Source organism: Canis lupus, chromosome 5, assembly GCF_048164855.1.
Source record: "Canis lupus baileyi chromosome 5, mCanLup2.hap1, whole genome shotgun sequence".
Taxonomy (NCBI): domain Eukaryota; kingdom Metazoa; phylum Chordata; class Mammalia; order Carnivora; family Canidae; genus Canis; species Canis lupus.
In genome coordinates this window covers 36398939-36414118 of record NC_132842.1, presented here as the reverse complement: position 1 = coordinate 36414118, position 15180 = coordinate 36398939, and the positions used below count along the sequence as shown (strand labels likewise).

The 15180-nt window shown below is 37.8% G+C and overlaps 1 protein-coding gene and 1 non-coding gene across 8 annotated transcripts in view; one reads left to right on the top strand and one right to left on the bottom strand.

Annotated features, from left to right (window-relative positions):
• The window catches only part of ANKHD1 (ankyrin repeat and KH domain containing 1), a 118807-nt gene that overhangs the window by 2095 nt on the left and 101532 nt on the right, over positions 1-15180 (bottom strand). For 4 of the 7 annotated variants that reach the window (XM_072826125.1, XM_072826123.1, XM_072826122.1 and 1 more), the window contains 7 exons: positions 11280-11454; positions 9687-10143; positions 9074-9220; positions 6329-6478; positions 4344-5953; positions 1445-1621; positions 181-432 (listed from right to left, as the gene is read on the bottom strand). In XM_072826125.1, coding sequence (XP_072682226.1) covers positions 181-432; positions 1445-1621; positions 4344-5953; positions 6329-6478; positions 9074-9220; positions 9687-10143; positions 11280-11454 — 2968 coding nt within the window. The remainder of the gene's footprint in view (positions 1-180; positions 433-1444; positions 1622-4343; positions 5954-6328; positions 6479-9073; positions 9221-9686; positions 10144-11279; positions 11455-15180) is intronic. The other 3 variants (XM_072826124.1, XM_072826126.1, XM_072826127.1) reach the window with 2 other exon arrangements.
• Positions 12490-12597, top strand: LOC140634529 (U6 spliceosomal RNA). Its single transcript, XR_012031972.1, has one exon. It is a non-coding gene; the product is annotated as a U6 spliceosomal RNA (small nuclear RNA).

The window sequence follows — 15180 nt, the reverse complement described above, 5'->3', positions numbered from 1 at the left end:
ATAAATCTAATATTCCAATCTCTGAGACTGGTTTGAATTCTTCAAAGGTATAAACACTCCTACCGACTGTTAAGTGTAGGAACTAAGCTATTTTGTTTTAAGGAACTATGTTTTAATGGCAAAATCCCACAACTTACTTGAGATATCTATCCCTCTGGACGTAGGACAAGGTAACTATACCTGACATAGCGTTGACACCAAATGACCAGATTCCACTGTGTCCAACGGGAGCGACAAAACTGGTCCCCACAGGGGCTTGTGCGACAGACCCTCCTTGTCGAATCCGGGCTAATCTCTCTGTTCCAATGGGGGGAGGTATCTTTCGATCCTGACTGGCACTGCCTCCTTTTGGTTGGCCCAATGTTGGTGGGGCAGAGGTGGCTGAAAGAGGTGAAGATGATCCCGAAGAAACAGATGGAATAGGAGAGTCACCTGGTGGCAAAATATTTGTCTATTGTTTTATTACATTAAAAACTAATTATAAGAATATGAGAAACCTTGTTGGAAACATCTATTCCACAACACAGGTTCTGTAAAGAAAAATTTCATTTTATAAGATCATTCAAATGAAAATATGTAAGTTCTATGAATATTATCCTATATTACTTCTGCACATACAAAGTATAAACAAATAGTCTAAAAATTTTTTTCCAGATTGCTGAATAAAGCTAGAAAGGAAGGCCATATTAATTTAAAAATTTAAATTAACTTAAATGTGGCAATGTTTGTACAGTAACCAGCATATTGTTTGGAAAAGAGCTGGTGGTCCTCTATATTTAGCTATTCTCTTTCTACAGTCCTTTTTCTCCATAAGGATAAAAAGTTAAATGTTAGCAAATATCTTGAATTCAACTCATGGCTTTGTTTCTTAATGGGATTTTCAGGTAATGTTGGTAGTTTTCCTTGTCAAAAGGGCCAATACTCCTTGACTGCTTCATGACGCTCATTTTAAAAAATCAAATCCTGTTTAAGTACTGGGAGAACTTCATCTGTTCTAAATATTGAAATAATGAAGAACAAAGGCATATTTTCACTTACAAGTGGCAATAATATGGTTTCCTAAAATGTAAAGATAAACTAAGAATCATACCAAACTGACTAGATACATAAATCTGCTTCTTTCCAGATTAAAGAAATTATTTTGCAATTCTCCCCACAAAGGGTCCTTTTATAAAACTACATGTAGTACCTCTTTTCTTCATTCAACTCAGAGTAAACATTTCTGGCTTGGAAGGATGTCTTGTTCCTTCTCAAGTTTTCTACGAATGACTGACAATTTTTGACAGGACTGCAATACAAACCTTTGGTATCTGCAAGCCATCATACCAGTTACTCTAGTTTACTAAACTTTAGCTTACTAAAGTTACTATGTAGCATTCCCTGAAACAAATAGTTTCATAATTTATTCAAGACTCTTTGGGAAGAGTTCCTTCAGGATTCCTACATGAGTTTGAGGCGCTTGTCCAAGGATGGGGGGAAAAATGTTGTCTGTTGAAACTTGGAGTCCCAACAGGAGCTGGCCCTTGCAGGAAAACCCGTGTTCCAGGTATGCCGGAAAAACTTGTCAGAGTAGCTGAAGAGGAAGATGGGGAGTTGCCTGATGGGTCAATGGATGGTAAGCCTGCAAGAAAACAGGTCCAAGACATCCAATTAGCCAAGGCTTAAAGCTAAAACTAAACTAAAAGCTAACTAAAAGCTTAAAGCTAAAACTAAAGCTAAACTAAAAGTTCAAAGTATACTTAATTCCTTTTGAGTCCCTCAGGCTTCATGAATGGAGCCTGCTTCTCCCTCTGCGTCTCTCATGAATAAATACAATCTTAGAAAAAAAAATTTAGAACATTTTTGTCTTCCCTAAAAGAAACTCTGTACCTATTACCTGTAACTTCTCATTCTCCAAACAACCAATAATATACAGTCTCTATCAATTAGTCTGTCCTGGAAATTTCATATAAATGGAATTATATAGTATGTGATCTTTCTGCAACTGGCTCCCTTCACTTAGCATAATGTTTTCAAGGTTCATCCATGCTGTAGCATGCATCTGTACTTCTTTCCTTATCACTGCTGAATAGTAATCCCATTATATCAACACACCACATTTTATTTTGGTATTTATCAATTGAGGGACCGTGGGTTGTTTCCACTTTTGGGTTATTATGCTGCCATGAATATCTGAATACCAGTTTTTTGTGTAGACATGTTTCTCTTTCACCTAAGAGTGGAATTACTGGATCAATATGGTAACTACATGTAACTTTTTGAAGAAATGCCAAGAACTATTTTTCTCAAGTTGCTGTATGACTTTGAATTTCCACTGGCAGCATTTGAGGTTTCCAATTTCTCCACATCCTTCTCTATTGTCTTCAGTATTACTAATTCTTACCTGTCAACCAGAAGAATAAACTGTATCTATGACAAATTATGAAAAACAAGGATCAACAAAAGAAACTAGATAGGCAGTTAAGTCCAGGCTTACCAATCCTGGACCCCAGAGGGAAGGTCCAGGCTAAGGCTTGCTTTCAAAAAATGATTGTTTTTAATTAACAGTAAATAATTGAGGCTATATAGATGTGAGTAATTAAGATCTCCAAACCTTGTTCTCTACCAAACTAGATGGATAATTTTTTCTCTCCTTTTACTTTTGTCTAAAAATTAATAATCTGTACATCTTCTGGGATACAGTATTAGAGTGCAAAAAGCTCAAACACTGGAATATGAGAGACCTGAAGTCAAACTTGGGCTAAGGCACTTGTAATTCACACGTTAGTGCCAGTCAGTTCAAAGATTAATGTTTTCTACACGGATTGCCCGAGCACTGGCAATGAGTTCTTTCACTCTGTGGCCTTTGAAAACCTCTATTGCAGTTTCCCCAAAATGAAAAGTTAAAATAGATACTGATTTACAGAAAAAAATAAAGAAAGGAAATGGAAGAAAGAAATCCAAGAGAATATTTTGGACTATAGATGATCTTATGTAACCTTATATATCTACTTGAAAGATTATATAACAGTTATGTTTTCCTAAAAGACAAGTAAATTAAAAAAATATCTGGAAGTTAAGTTAGTTTATGGATAAAATTATACTATATCCATAAACTCCCAAATTTTCAACACCACAGATCAGTTTATGATTAGCAAAAAGGAAGGATGGGCTATAAAAGACATTTTTCTAACTGAAAGAAAACTGCTAAGTGGCCACAGAGCTGCTGCTGCTGCTGCTTCTTCTTCTTCTTCTTCTTCTTTTATAAGATTTTATTTTTATTCATGAGAGAAAGAGAAAGAGGCAGAGACAAAGGCAGAGGGAGAAGCTGGATCCTGGATCCCAGGATCACGCCCTGAGCTGAAGGCAGATGTTCACACTGAGCTACCCAGGTGTCCCAAGCTGCTGCTGCTTCTTTTTTAAAAAGATTTTATTTATTCATGAGAGACACACAGAGAGAGGCCAGAGACCTAGGCACAAGGGAGAGGCAGACTCCCTGTGGGGAGCCCGATGCGGGACTCGAACCCCAGACTCCGGGATCACGACCTGAGCCAAAGGCAGACACTCGATCACTGGGCCACCCAGGTGCCCTTGGCCAGAGCTACTTACCCCCATTCCATGTCAGCTACGACTTCTTCTTCTTTTTTTTTTTTTTTTTTTTAAGATTTTATTTATTTATTCATGAGAGAGAGAGAGAGAGAGAGAAGCAGAGACTTAGGCAGAGGGAGAAGCAGGTTCCATGTAGGAAGCCCGATGTGGGACTCAATCCCGGGACTCCAGGATCATGCTCTGAGCCAAAGGCAGGTGCTCAAACGTTAAACCACCCAGGTATCCCTCAGCTGTGATTTCTAATTTGCTTTTCAGAATAGTGCAAAACACTGTGAAATCTGGCTCCTAGATTCTGGAAAACAGACTCTGGTTTTTTACTTATCTTCAAGGCAACACTAGACTCTTATCTATCTTTATCTTCCTTATAATGCCTCAGCAGCTAATCTGTAATTTTGAGAAACCAAAATGATGAATCTAAATTGGTCTTTTTACAGTAAGAACCCACAAATGACTGGATCTCTTCAATCATCTCTATCTAATGTAAATAATAAAGAATACTATGAAATATGAAACATCACTTAATATTCAGTTTGAAGACCCAAGACTGATAACAAAGAATAATGTAGATTAGGGACTGGTACCTTTGCAAGACAAACTTTTTAAATCTGAGAAATGCAAACCCTTGCTATGATTTAAAAAATGTCTATAGGGCCACCTGGGTGTATGTAAGTACAAAATAGCTGCTTTGTTATCTTGGAGGAATCAGTTATGCTGGTAGAACCCCATACTGAGCTGCAGTAATAGTTATAACTTACCCACTGGACTAGTAGAAACTCGCTGGGAAGGTCTGAAGCCAGGTGCCTTAGAGTTGTCTGGGTGCACATTTTCCAAGTGTCCAAGTACAGAGTTACCCAGGAACGCTGACTGAACAGTGAAAGAGGCATCTGCAGCAACTCGTGAGGACAGTGGACCATCTCCCCAACCCTGGTTAGCTGGCACCTGACTGCTATCAAAAAGACTACTGAAGTGATTGAAAAGCGTGGCTGGGCCAAATGTAGGTGGCAAAGATTTATTTGCTGGGTTAATGTGCATCTGAGAACCATTCATAATGTTCATGGCTGAAGAAAGCTGCACTGCAGCTGGTGGGCCTTGAGGTGGTGTTAAAGGAACTGGATTTGTGACAAAAATAGACTGGGGATCCTGGTGGATAGTTGCATTTGGTACCACTGAATAAAAAGAACCTCTGGGCTGCATTCGATGAGAAACTCGAGGTGCTGGTACAGCTAATTGAGGTAAATTACTGGTGTCCTGATTATCAGCAGCAACCAGTCTGGGTGATGCCAAAGTCAATGGAGCTGGTTCTGAGTTAGATGCAAAAGGCATCGACATGGGACTTAAATCAGACACACTGGATGGTGGTACCTCCTCCTGTGTGTTACTGGAGGGAGGAGCAGGACTACTGGATGGGTGAGTTTCTGGAGCTCCTGGGGTGTTGCTGGCAGAGCTACTGCAACTATTGGCAGTGGAAGATGGGGTGCACAGGTGTGCCATGGCCTGATCCTGTGTGGATACTTTCTCTTTGGGGGGTGGCATGGCAGAGAAAGACTCCATCTTCTGTGAAGAAAGCTGGGCTTGAGGAGTACTTGCGGGCAGAAATGTGGTGGGAACTTGCCCGCTAGTGACAGGTGCAGAGGAAACAGAAGGCAAGGAACTACAAGTGCTTGTCACAGAAGAAATCACTGTTGCCGGAGGACTCGTCTTAGGTACACAGGCAAACAACTGCTTTCTGACTGATGAAGGAGTCCGGGTATTAGTCACACACAGCTGCTGACTGGCAGCAACTACTGAAGAGACAGTGATAGGACAACTGGCGGTAGCTAGCCCAGCAGACTCTGAGGGTAAGACAGTCCCGTTCTGGTTAGGTAGACGGCCTGCGTTATTATGCTTTGGAGAGCTATTGGTGTTGCCAGGATTCACAGGTCTCACTGGGAATGGCCCCCAAGTGTTAGGAGAGGGTGAAAAGGTTCCTCCAAACTGGGCCATGGGTAAGCGAGGATGCCGAATCTGTTGCATAGTTTGAGCAGCCAGCAGGGCAAAATGAGGGTGGGGGTAAGCCAAGGGTAGAGAAACTGGGAAAGAAGAACGTACATTTGCTGGAACATTCTTGGTAAGTTTATTAGTTGGCTGGAACGTAGATAATGTTGTCGCCTGTGAGGTTACAAGAGTTGGAGCACCCAAAGGAAATGCATTTTTACTGGAAGCTGCTGTGGTGCCTACTCCAGATGAGAAGTTTGCATGGATAGATTTGGTGCTGGCAGGTGTTCTGATATGATTTTTAGGAATCAAGTCTTCCAGTTCCTTAGCAGGATCTTGAATAAGTGCATTGATAAGCTGAACTGCATATCTTGTTGATTCTGTACCACCCCTGGGGAGAAAACAAAAAACAAAACAAGATCAAAGACATAAAAAACCAAACCAAAACAAAAAAAACAGGTAATCTTAACCATAGAATAAAATTCTTTTTTTTTAATTTTATTTATTTATTCATAGAGACACACAGAGAGAGAGAGAGAGAGAGAGAGAGGCAGAGAGAGAAGCAAGCTCCATGCAGGGAGCCCGACGTGGAACTCAATCCCTGGTCTCCAGGATCACACCCCAGGCTGTAGGCGGCTCTAAACCGCTGCGCCACAGGGGCTGCCCTAGAATAAAATTCTTGATTGTACCATATCCTAACAAAAGTTTGCTTCTAAAAATATTTAATTTCCATACAGAACAAGTAATATACATTTTTCACAATTACCTTATTGTGATCATTCTTTCACCATTCTTATCTTTTTGTTTATCCACATCAATATGGGCGCCTGTAACATCTTGTATTGCAGTGATGTTGCAGCCTCCTCTTCCCATTATCCTGGAAACTACAGAAGCTGGAACAGACAATTTCTTTGACCTAGAAATTGAATACTACACATGAGCTCATAAAAGCAAATTGTCTTTATTTAAAAAGATGTCTCAGTGACTATGTTCATGGACACCTGTAGAATAATATTTCTCAAACATTAAAGGGGAAAGTATTACAACTGACCTCTTACATTGAATTTAATTTAGTGAAAGTAAAAATTACTTGTCATTTAAAACAAAAATGTTTTTTAAAAAAGATTTTATTTATTTGATACACACACACAGAACACAAGCAGGGGGAGCAGCAGAGGGAGAGGGAGAAACAGGCTCTCTGCTGAGCAGGAAGCCTGATGTGGGGCTTGATCTCAGGACCCCAGGACCATGACCTGAGCTGAAGGCAGATGCTTAACTGACTGAGCCACCCAGGCACCCCATAACAAAATTGTATGTTATATATTTTAATTAATTTATTTTTAAAGATTTTATCTATTTATTCATGAGAGACACAGAGAGAGGCACAGACATAGGCAGAGGGAGAAGCAAGCTCCCTGTGGGGAGCCTGATGTGGGACTCAATCCTAGGACCCTGGGATCATGGCCTGAACCAAAGGCAGATGCTCAACCAATGAGCCACCCAGATGCCCCACAAAACTTTATTTTAAATAACTTGTGATCTAAGCATTTAAATCTGCTCCAAACATCACATGTCAACTAAGCTGCAACAACCATATGGACACACTCTTCCAAAGTTTAAATGATGTATAACATACTGTTAAACTTCATACCAAATACTAGAGGCTAGCTTATCAATGTCAATAATTTATACTTAGCAATAAAAAAAAAAAAAAGCCTCAGATTTGAACTACATAAAAAGCAAGTCACAGGTGGAATGCGAGACTTCCATTCATATGTGAGCTGAGCAGAGGTGGAGAGAAGACCAGAGGCTGAACTTGGGATCTGATAAGATGGCCTCCTGCCCCTAAGGACTATCAACGAAACCCAATGTTTGCTGGTAGAAGCAGTTCTTAAGCATTAAAGCAGAACCAGATGAGAGTTATTTTCCCATTATTTTTAAGTCCTCAGTGCTGGGCCCCATGATTTCCCTTTGCAAGGAGGGAACTGCAAAAACCTGCATTATTCCATCCAAAAGAGTAACAATGGCAGCCCTTGAGGTACTTTTCATGATTAAAATTTACCACACCTTAATGCTGGGAAGGATATATTCAGATACTTTGAAAAGTAGAGCATGGATTAGGCTATATGCCACGAGTAATACTTAAATCAATCTGGAAATGTCTGTAAATATATTTTGTTATTGTGAAGCCAACATTTGTTGTGTCATATAAAATATGTATACAAAATTTACATATGGCTTCTCATTTTACTTTAGCCAACTAACCACATTCAAATTATTAAGTAATTGGGTAACTGCTTCTCAAGGGTGCATCTCTTCTATTCTGTCAAGATTTCTTTTTGTTTGCATTTAATGGACACAATCTTTAGGAACAGTACAGAATAAAAACCCAGACATCTCAGTCCTTTGGTTATTTATTTATTTTTTAAAAAGATTATTTATTTATTTATTCATGAGAGATACAGGGAGAGAGAAAAAGAGAGCGAGAGAGAGGGAGACAGAGAGAGAGAGAGAGAGAGGCAGAGACACAGGCAGAGGGAGAAGCAGGCTCCATACAGGGAACCTGATGTGGGACTCAATCCCACCAGGACTCCAGGATCACACCCTGGGCTGAAGGCAGGCGCTAAACTGCTGAGCCACCCAGGCATCCCTCCTTTGGTGATTTAATGCCATTAGCAAATCTTCCTTGTTGTAAAGCGTGAACAGAGGCTAAAATTATCATCTGGACTGTACAAAACATTTTAAAGCAGTGGCCTGTCTGTTTTTATTCATCTCCTTCCTCATGGTTTAAGTATAAAGCATTGTAATTCTTTTTTGAGGGTGAAGATAGTTTTAATATTATGGGCTCCTTTCCCCCTTGTTATGGTGAATAGCAACTCTATTGGTTAATAGTGGCTAACCAGTTCTTTAGAACACACTCTCCAGCAAAGTCTAACTTTACTCAGGAGCCCCTGGGTGGCTCAGTCGGTTTAATATCTGCCTTCAGCTCAGGTCATGGTCCCAGGATCCCAGGGTCCTGGGATTGAGCCCTGTGTCAGGCTCCCTGCTCAGTGAGGAGTCTACTTCTCTCTCTCCCTCTGCCACTCCCCCTGCTTGTACTCTCTCTCTCAAATAAATAAAAATCTTTAAAAAAACCAGTCTAACTTTATTTAAACAATGTATATGGACAAACTTGACTGTTTTTATTAAACATACATCATAGTCCTCACAAATAACATTGTGACTTTGCTGTCAAGTATAGAATCTTTACAAGAAGCTTGTGAGCATTTTGTATGGTTTGTCTGGAAATGTCTGGAAACATCTGAAAATGTCTATAAATACATTTTGTTATTGTAAAGCCAACATTTGTTGTGTCATATAAAATATGTACACAAAATTTACATATGCCTTCTCATTTTACTTTAGCCAATTAAACACATTCAAATTATTAAGTAATTGGGTAACTACCTCTTTAAAAAAAAACCTATGCATAGTCTCTGCCAGTTAAAAAGATAAGACTAATTCTACTTACCTTCTTACAACTTCTTTCCATCCTTCTTCTCTTTTCTGTCCCCTTTTGGGGCTAGTCAGATTCAGCTTTATGTTTGGAGAACTTAATGGCAATGGCACTGACTTACAGCTTGTTGATAAGGAATTAGTACTTGTTTCACCTTCAAGTCTGAGAAGAAAGAATTATCAAGTCCAGTAAAACAAATTTTAAGACTGAAACTCACGAGACCATTTATAGACAAAGTTATGCTGAAATATTTGAATTAAAATTTGGCACATCAGTTCAGAAAATCAGAAAAAACAGAGCAAAGAGCTGATTATCTATTTCAGTATTAAAGTGGACTCAGAAGCCAGAAGTTGCACTACAATCAGTAAAAATGACATAGTGAAAATAAAATCAATATATGCTAGTATTTTCAACTTCAAAACTGAATCATAAAAATCTCTAATAATCTCACTTCCTAAGTTGCATGTGATTAGGACAGTAGTGAATTTCAGTTTTGAATACTGAAGACAGATAATGTGGTAGATCTAAATTGTTTAATACAACTTGTGCTAAAAAATGTATTTCAGATTCTTGAGTGGGTCATGAAAAAGGAAAGGTGGATGTAGAGTTAACAATCAGAAAAATTTACCGTGTCTGAGTTTTGGAAGTGGCAGTACTTGTCTTCTCTTCTTGGGAATGGAGTAGCAGTGAGGTGTATCTCCTATCACTAGAGGAATTCACATCCATAGTGAAATTTAACTCTTGGCTTTTACCACCACTGCTACTCTCACTGTTGCAGTCTGTGTTGTCCAAGTTATCAGAGTCACTATTTCCACCTGTACCACCACCTCTGGGTTCTCCATTTATTTTATTTTTATCAGCTTTTTGCTGTGCTAAGGATATATGTTGTTCTGGTAATATTAAATGAGCAGTGGGAGGGGTCTCCTTTGTTTTGTTCTTCTTATTTTTCCGATTGGTGCTGGGGGTTGTCACCACGTTGGCCCTTTTTTTCCCAAACACATTTGTGAATGTTGCAGATGTTGCAGAGATTCCAATTGTGGTAGTGGTCGTTGCACTAGGAGGTTCTATGGGAACTTCTTGCTCCACTGAAATTATCAAAAGGATAAAAATCACACTCATAGCCACAGATCTCAAAACAAACTGTGACAAGATATACATAATAATTCACAATAATTCAGTCCCTTAAGTCATCTTTTCCTTTCACCAGTATTCATTAGTAAATAAAGAAATCTTCATTGTTAGAACACAGGTACTATATACTATTTTAATGTCTAACTTGATATGAAACATTCATACCATAACATTCTTAAAATCTGAGATGCTACTCGCATGAACTAACCAAAAATCACAATACAGCTTAAATTCAGGAAAATTTTCATAGTTGGGTTATTGTCAATAATGCTGATATAAACTTTGGGGTTGCATGTACCCCTTTGAATTGGTAGGTGGGGAGTATTATGCTATGCAAAATAAGTCTGTCAGAGAAATACAAATACTATATGATTTCATTCATATGTGGAATTTAGGAACAAAACAAAGGAGCAATGGGAAAAAAAAAGAGGAGAGACCAACTAAGAAACACTCTTAACTGTAGAGAACAAAACTGATGGTTACCAGAGGGGAGGTGGGTGGAGGATGGGTGAAACAGGTGATGGGGATTAAGGAGTACACTCGTGATGAGCACCAGGTGTTGCACAGAAGTACTGAGTCACCTAAATTGTACATTTGAAACTAATATTACACTATGTTCATGAACTTGAATTTTAATAAAAACTTAGAACAATTACTTGTCTACTACGAGCACTGCTAAAATGCACAAAACAACTCTGAGAATAATGAACTCTAGCCCTGTATAGCTTTGAGCCCAAACCTTAGCTCAAAATTTATTGAGGAAATGGACCTCTCCCTAGATTCCAAATGAAGGAGGAAAGGGTAGGGTAGAACCTGAAGAGAAGCTGGCAAATCTCTTTACTGTATCACATTCAAGACATACATGACCTTTGACAGAACTTACAACTGAACTTCAAATTACATGCTTGCCTTCCCCTTTTTGTTTCTCTGTATCACTTCACAATGTAAAATATTCAGAAATATTTACTATAAAAGCCAACTATCAACTTCAGATTAAAGTACTGGATATCTAACTAGAATTAGAATAAAAAGTACTCAAAATGAAGTTGATAAACAGAATTTTATCCTAATTTGGAAGGGTCATTCTTACCATCTTCATCATTCTCTTCTTCATCTTCATCCTCTGGTAGTTCTGAATTCTCCTTAGGTTTGTTTTCCTCATCTTCTTCCTGCTTCCTTTTCTGTTCCTCTTTTTTCTTTTTTCTCTTTTCTTTCCTTTTTTCTCTTTTAGCTGCAAGAGCCTGTTTTCTGCTCTCCTCTCTTGACTGCAAATTAAGTAGGTATAACATTTTACCAATAATGCAATCATTTAAAATAAAGAATGAATATTTTTGTTTACGATAGATGGGGATTCCCATGGATATCAGTCTCAAAACATACTTAAAAAGCACACACACACAAAAGATAAACTGGACATCATCAAAATTAAATTTTTGTACTTCAGTGGAACCATCAACAAAGTAAAAAGAATGCATGAAATGGGAAAAATTTTTTGCAAATCATACATCTGGTAAGGGATTTGTATCAAGAATCTATAAAGAAGTCTCATGACTCAATAATGAAAAGACAAATAACTCAATTAAAAAATATACAAAGTACCCGAACAGGCATTTTTTCAAAGACTATATATATATATATATATATATGAAAAATTATATACATATTATAGATATATATCTATGAAAAATTATGTATTATATATACATATATGTATTGTGTATTATATATACATATATATGAATAGTCAAAACATATGAAGACATATGCTCAATAACTACTAGACATCAAAGAAAAGCAAATCAAAATCATAAGATAACCACACGATATCCACTAGATGGATAAAATAAAATAGACAGATAATAGGGCAACCTGGGTGGCTCAACGGTTTAGTGCCAGCTTCAGCCCAGGGCCTGATCCTAGAGACCCTGCATGGAGCCTGCTTCTCCCTCTTGCCTGTGTCTCTGCCTCTCTCTCTCTCTCTCTCTCTCTGTCTCTCATGAATAAATAAATAAAATCTAAAAAAAAAAAAAAAAGACAGATAATAGCAAATATTGGTGAGGATGTGGAAAAATTAAAACCTACAAACCCTGCTGGTAGGAACAAAAAATAATGCAGCTGCTTTGGAAAATAATCTGGCAGTTCCTCAAATGTTTAAACATAGAATTACCATGTGATCTAGCAATTCCCTTCATATATATATCTATATATGATAGATAGAAAAGTAAAATGAAAATATGTTCATACAAAAACTTGTATACTATGATCACTTTGTATACATAGCAAACTTGTATACAAAATTTGTATACTGTGCTTGCTTTTATATACTAAAAACCTCTAACAATACACAGAAGATTAGCATGGCCCCTGAACAAGGATAACGTGCAAATTCATATTTAAAAAAATTCATTCCGGGCAGCCCCGGTGGCACAGCGGTTTAGCGCCGCCTGCAGCCCAGGGCGTGATCCTGGAGACCCTGGATCGAGTCCCACGTCAGGCTCTCTGCATGGAGCCTGCTTCTCCCTCTGCCTGTGTCTCTGCCTCTCTCTCTCTTTCTCTGTCTCTATGAATAAATAAAATCTTTAAAAGAAGAAGAATTCATTCCATATTAAAAAAAAAAAGAAAAACTTGTATACCTATTGTATACTTATAAGGAGGAAACAACCTGAATGTCCATCAACTAATGAATGGACAAATAAATATGTGTGTGGGATGGGATATTATTTAGCAATAAAAAGAAATTAAGTATTGATACATGTGACAATATGGTTGAACCTTGAAAACATGAAATAAAAGAAGCCAGTCACAGAGGAACAAACATTGTATGATTCCATTTATATGAAATGTCCAGAATAAGCAAATCCATAAAGATAAAGAATAGTTTTTTTTTTTAATTTTTATTTATTTATGATAGTCACACACACAGAGAGAGAGAGAGAAAGAGGCAGAGACACAGGCCGAGGGAGAAGCAGGCTCCATGCACCGGGAGCCCGACGTGGGATTTGATCCCGGGTCTCCAGGATCGCGCCCTGGGCCAAAGGCAGGCGCTAAACCGCTGCGCCACCCAGGGTTCCCCAAAGAATAGTTTAATGGTTAACCAAGCATACAGGGATTGAAGGGGGTGATACTTAAAGGGTGTAGGGTTTCTTTTTAGCAATGTGAAAATATTCTAAAATTGACTGTGGTGATGAATGCACAATTCTGAATATACTAAAAGCCACTGGATTGTTTGTGTGTTTGAAAAAATATATATTTTTAAAATTGAATTTATTTGAGAAAAAGACAGGAGAATACAAGCAGGGGGAGAGGCAGAAGGAGAGAGACAAACAGACTCCCTGGTGAGCGGGGAGCCCCTCTTGGGACCAGGATCCCAAGATCACGACCTCAACTGAAGTCCAATGCTTAACTATGCCACCCAGGTACTCTGAAAATTTATATAAATATATATATATATATATATTTTTTTTTTTTTTAAACTAATCTCTACACCCAACAACATGGGGCTTGAACTCATGACCCTCAGATCAAGAGTTACATGCTCTACCCACTGAGCCAGCCAATCACCCCTGAAATGTAGACTTTAAGTCTGTGAACTGTGTGTGTGAATTAAACCTTAGTAATGCTGTTAAAAAATACATTTATGAAAATAAAAATACATTTATGTAGTATCTGTTTGACTAAAGTGCAGCTATCATGATCTTTATAAACTACTAAAAAATCTCACTGTAAAAATATTGACCAGATACTATTATAAAAATTATTTTCCTACTTTATAAAATTTTTAAAGCCACATATATAATTGTGATCACTTTTAGATTTTGCTATGGTTAGTACTAGAAAATGTCATTTATTTTTCCCCAAAAAGGGAACATAGTAATAAGATGCTAGCTTCATGATGAAAGTTTGAAACACGTAGGAAACATATTAAATTATGCATTCTTCTTTGGTAATTAAGTAAAACATTTTCCTCAAAATTATAATTTACCATTTTGAGGCATAAACTGATTATTCATTGAAATGTTTTTAATCCAAATCAGAGGTTGGCAAACTATGGCCTGAATGCCAAATCCAGTCTACTGCCTGTGTTTATGGACTGAAAGCCAAGACAGACTCTGACATTTTAAATGATTGAAAAAAATAAAATGAGTATTTCATGACACTTAAAAATTACACAGAATTCAAATTCCAGTGTTCATAAATAAAGTTCTATTGGAACACAACCATGCTCATTCATTTAGCTGTTGCCTATGGCTGCTTTTGTGCTACAGCAACAGAGCTGAGGGCTTATGACAGACATCATATGGCCTGCAAAGCCTAAAATATTTACTATTTGGCATTTTTTTTTTAAATCTTTTTTTTTAAGATTTCATTTATTTATTCATGACAGACATAGAGAGACACAGGCTCCATGCAGGGAGCCAGACGTGGGACTCGATCCGGGGTCTCCAGGGTCACACCCCGAGCTGAAGGCGGCGCTAAACCGCTGGGCCACCCGGGCTGCCCCTACTATTTGGCATTTTATAGAAAAAGTTTGCAATTCCCTCTGTAAATGAGAAAGGATTGAGAGAAGAGATTGCATATTCAGCTAAAAACTGAATTTCCTCACTCTGAACAAACTGGTTAGCTACTCAAGGGAATTGCTGACCATATGCCTAGGTAGCTACACAAAAATCAAAATTATAGACATGAAAGGTACCTTAATAGTCATCTAACTATGAATTTTGCTTTATTTTAAAATGAATATAACTTTTTTCCCCTTCTGATTTTACCTATAATCCTAAGGTTTCTACTTTTCCCCTTATTATCAGCAATGAATGCCCTTATATATTCACATCTTTTGAACATTTGTCTATTTACCTTAGGCTAAATTTCTATAAGTGGAATGGTGGGAGTAAGGATATCCACCCTTTAAATTTATTTGTGAAAGTACTTCTATTAATAGTTATAGTAATTTATACCATATATCAAAAACCATTCACTAGAGTGATAACCTT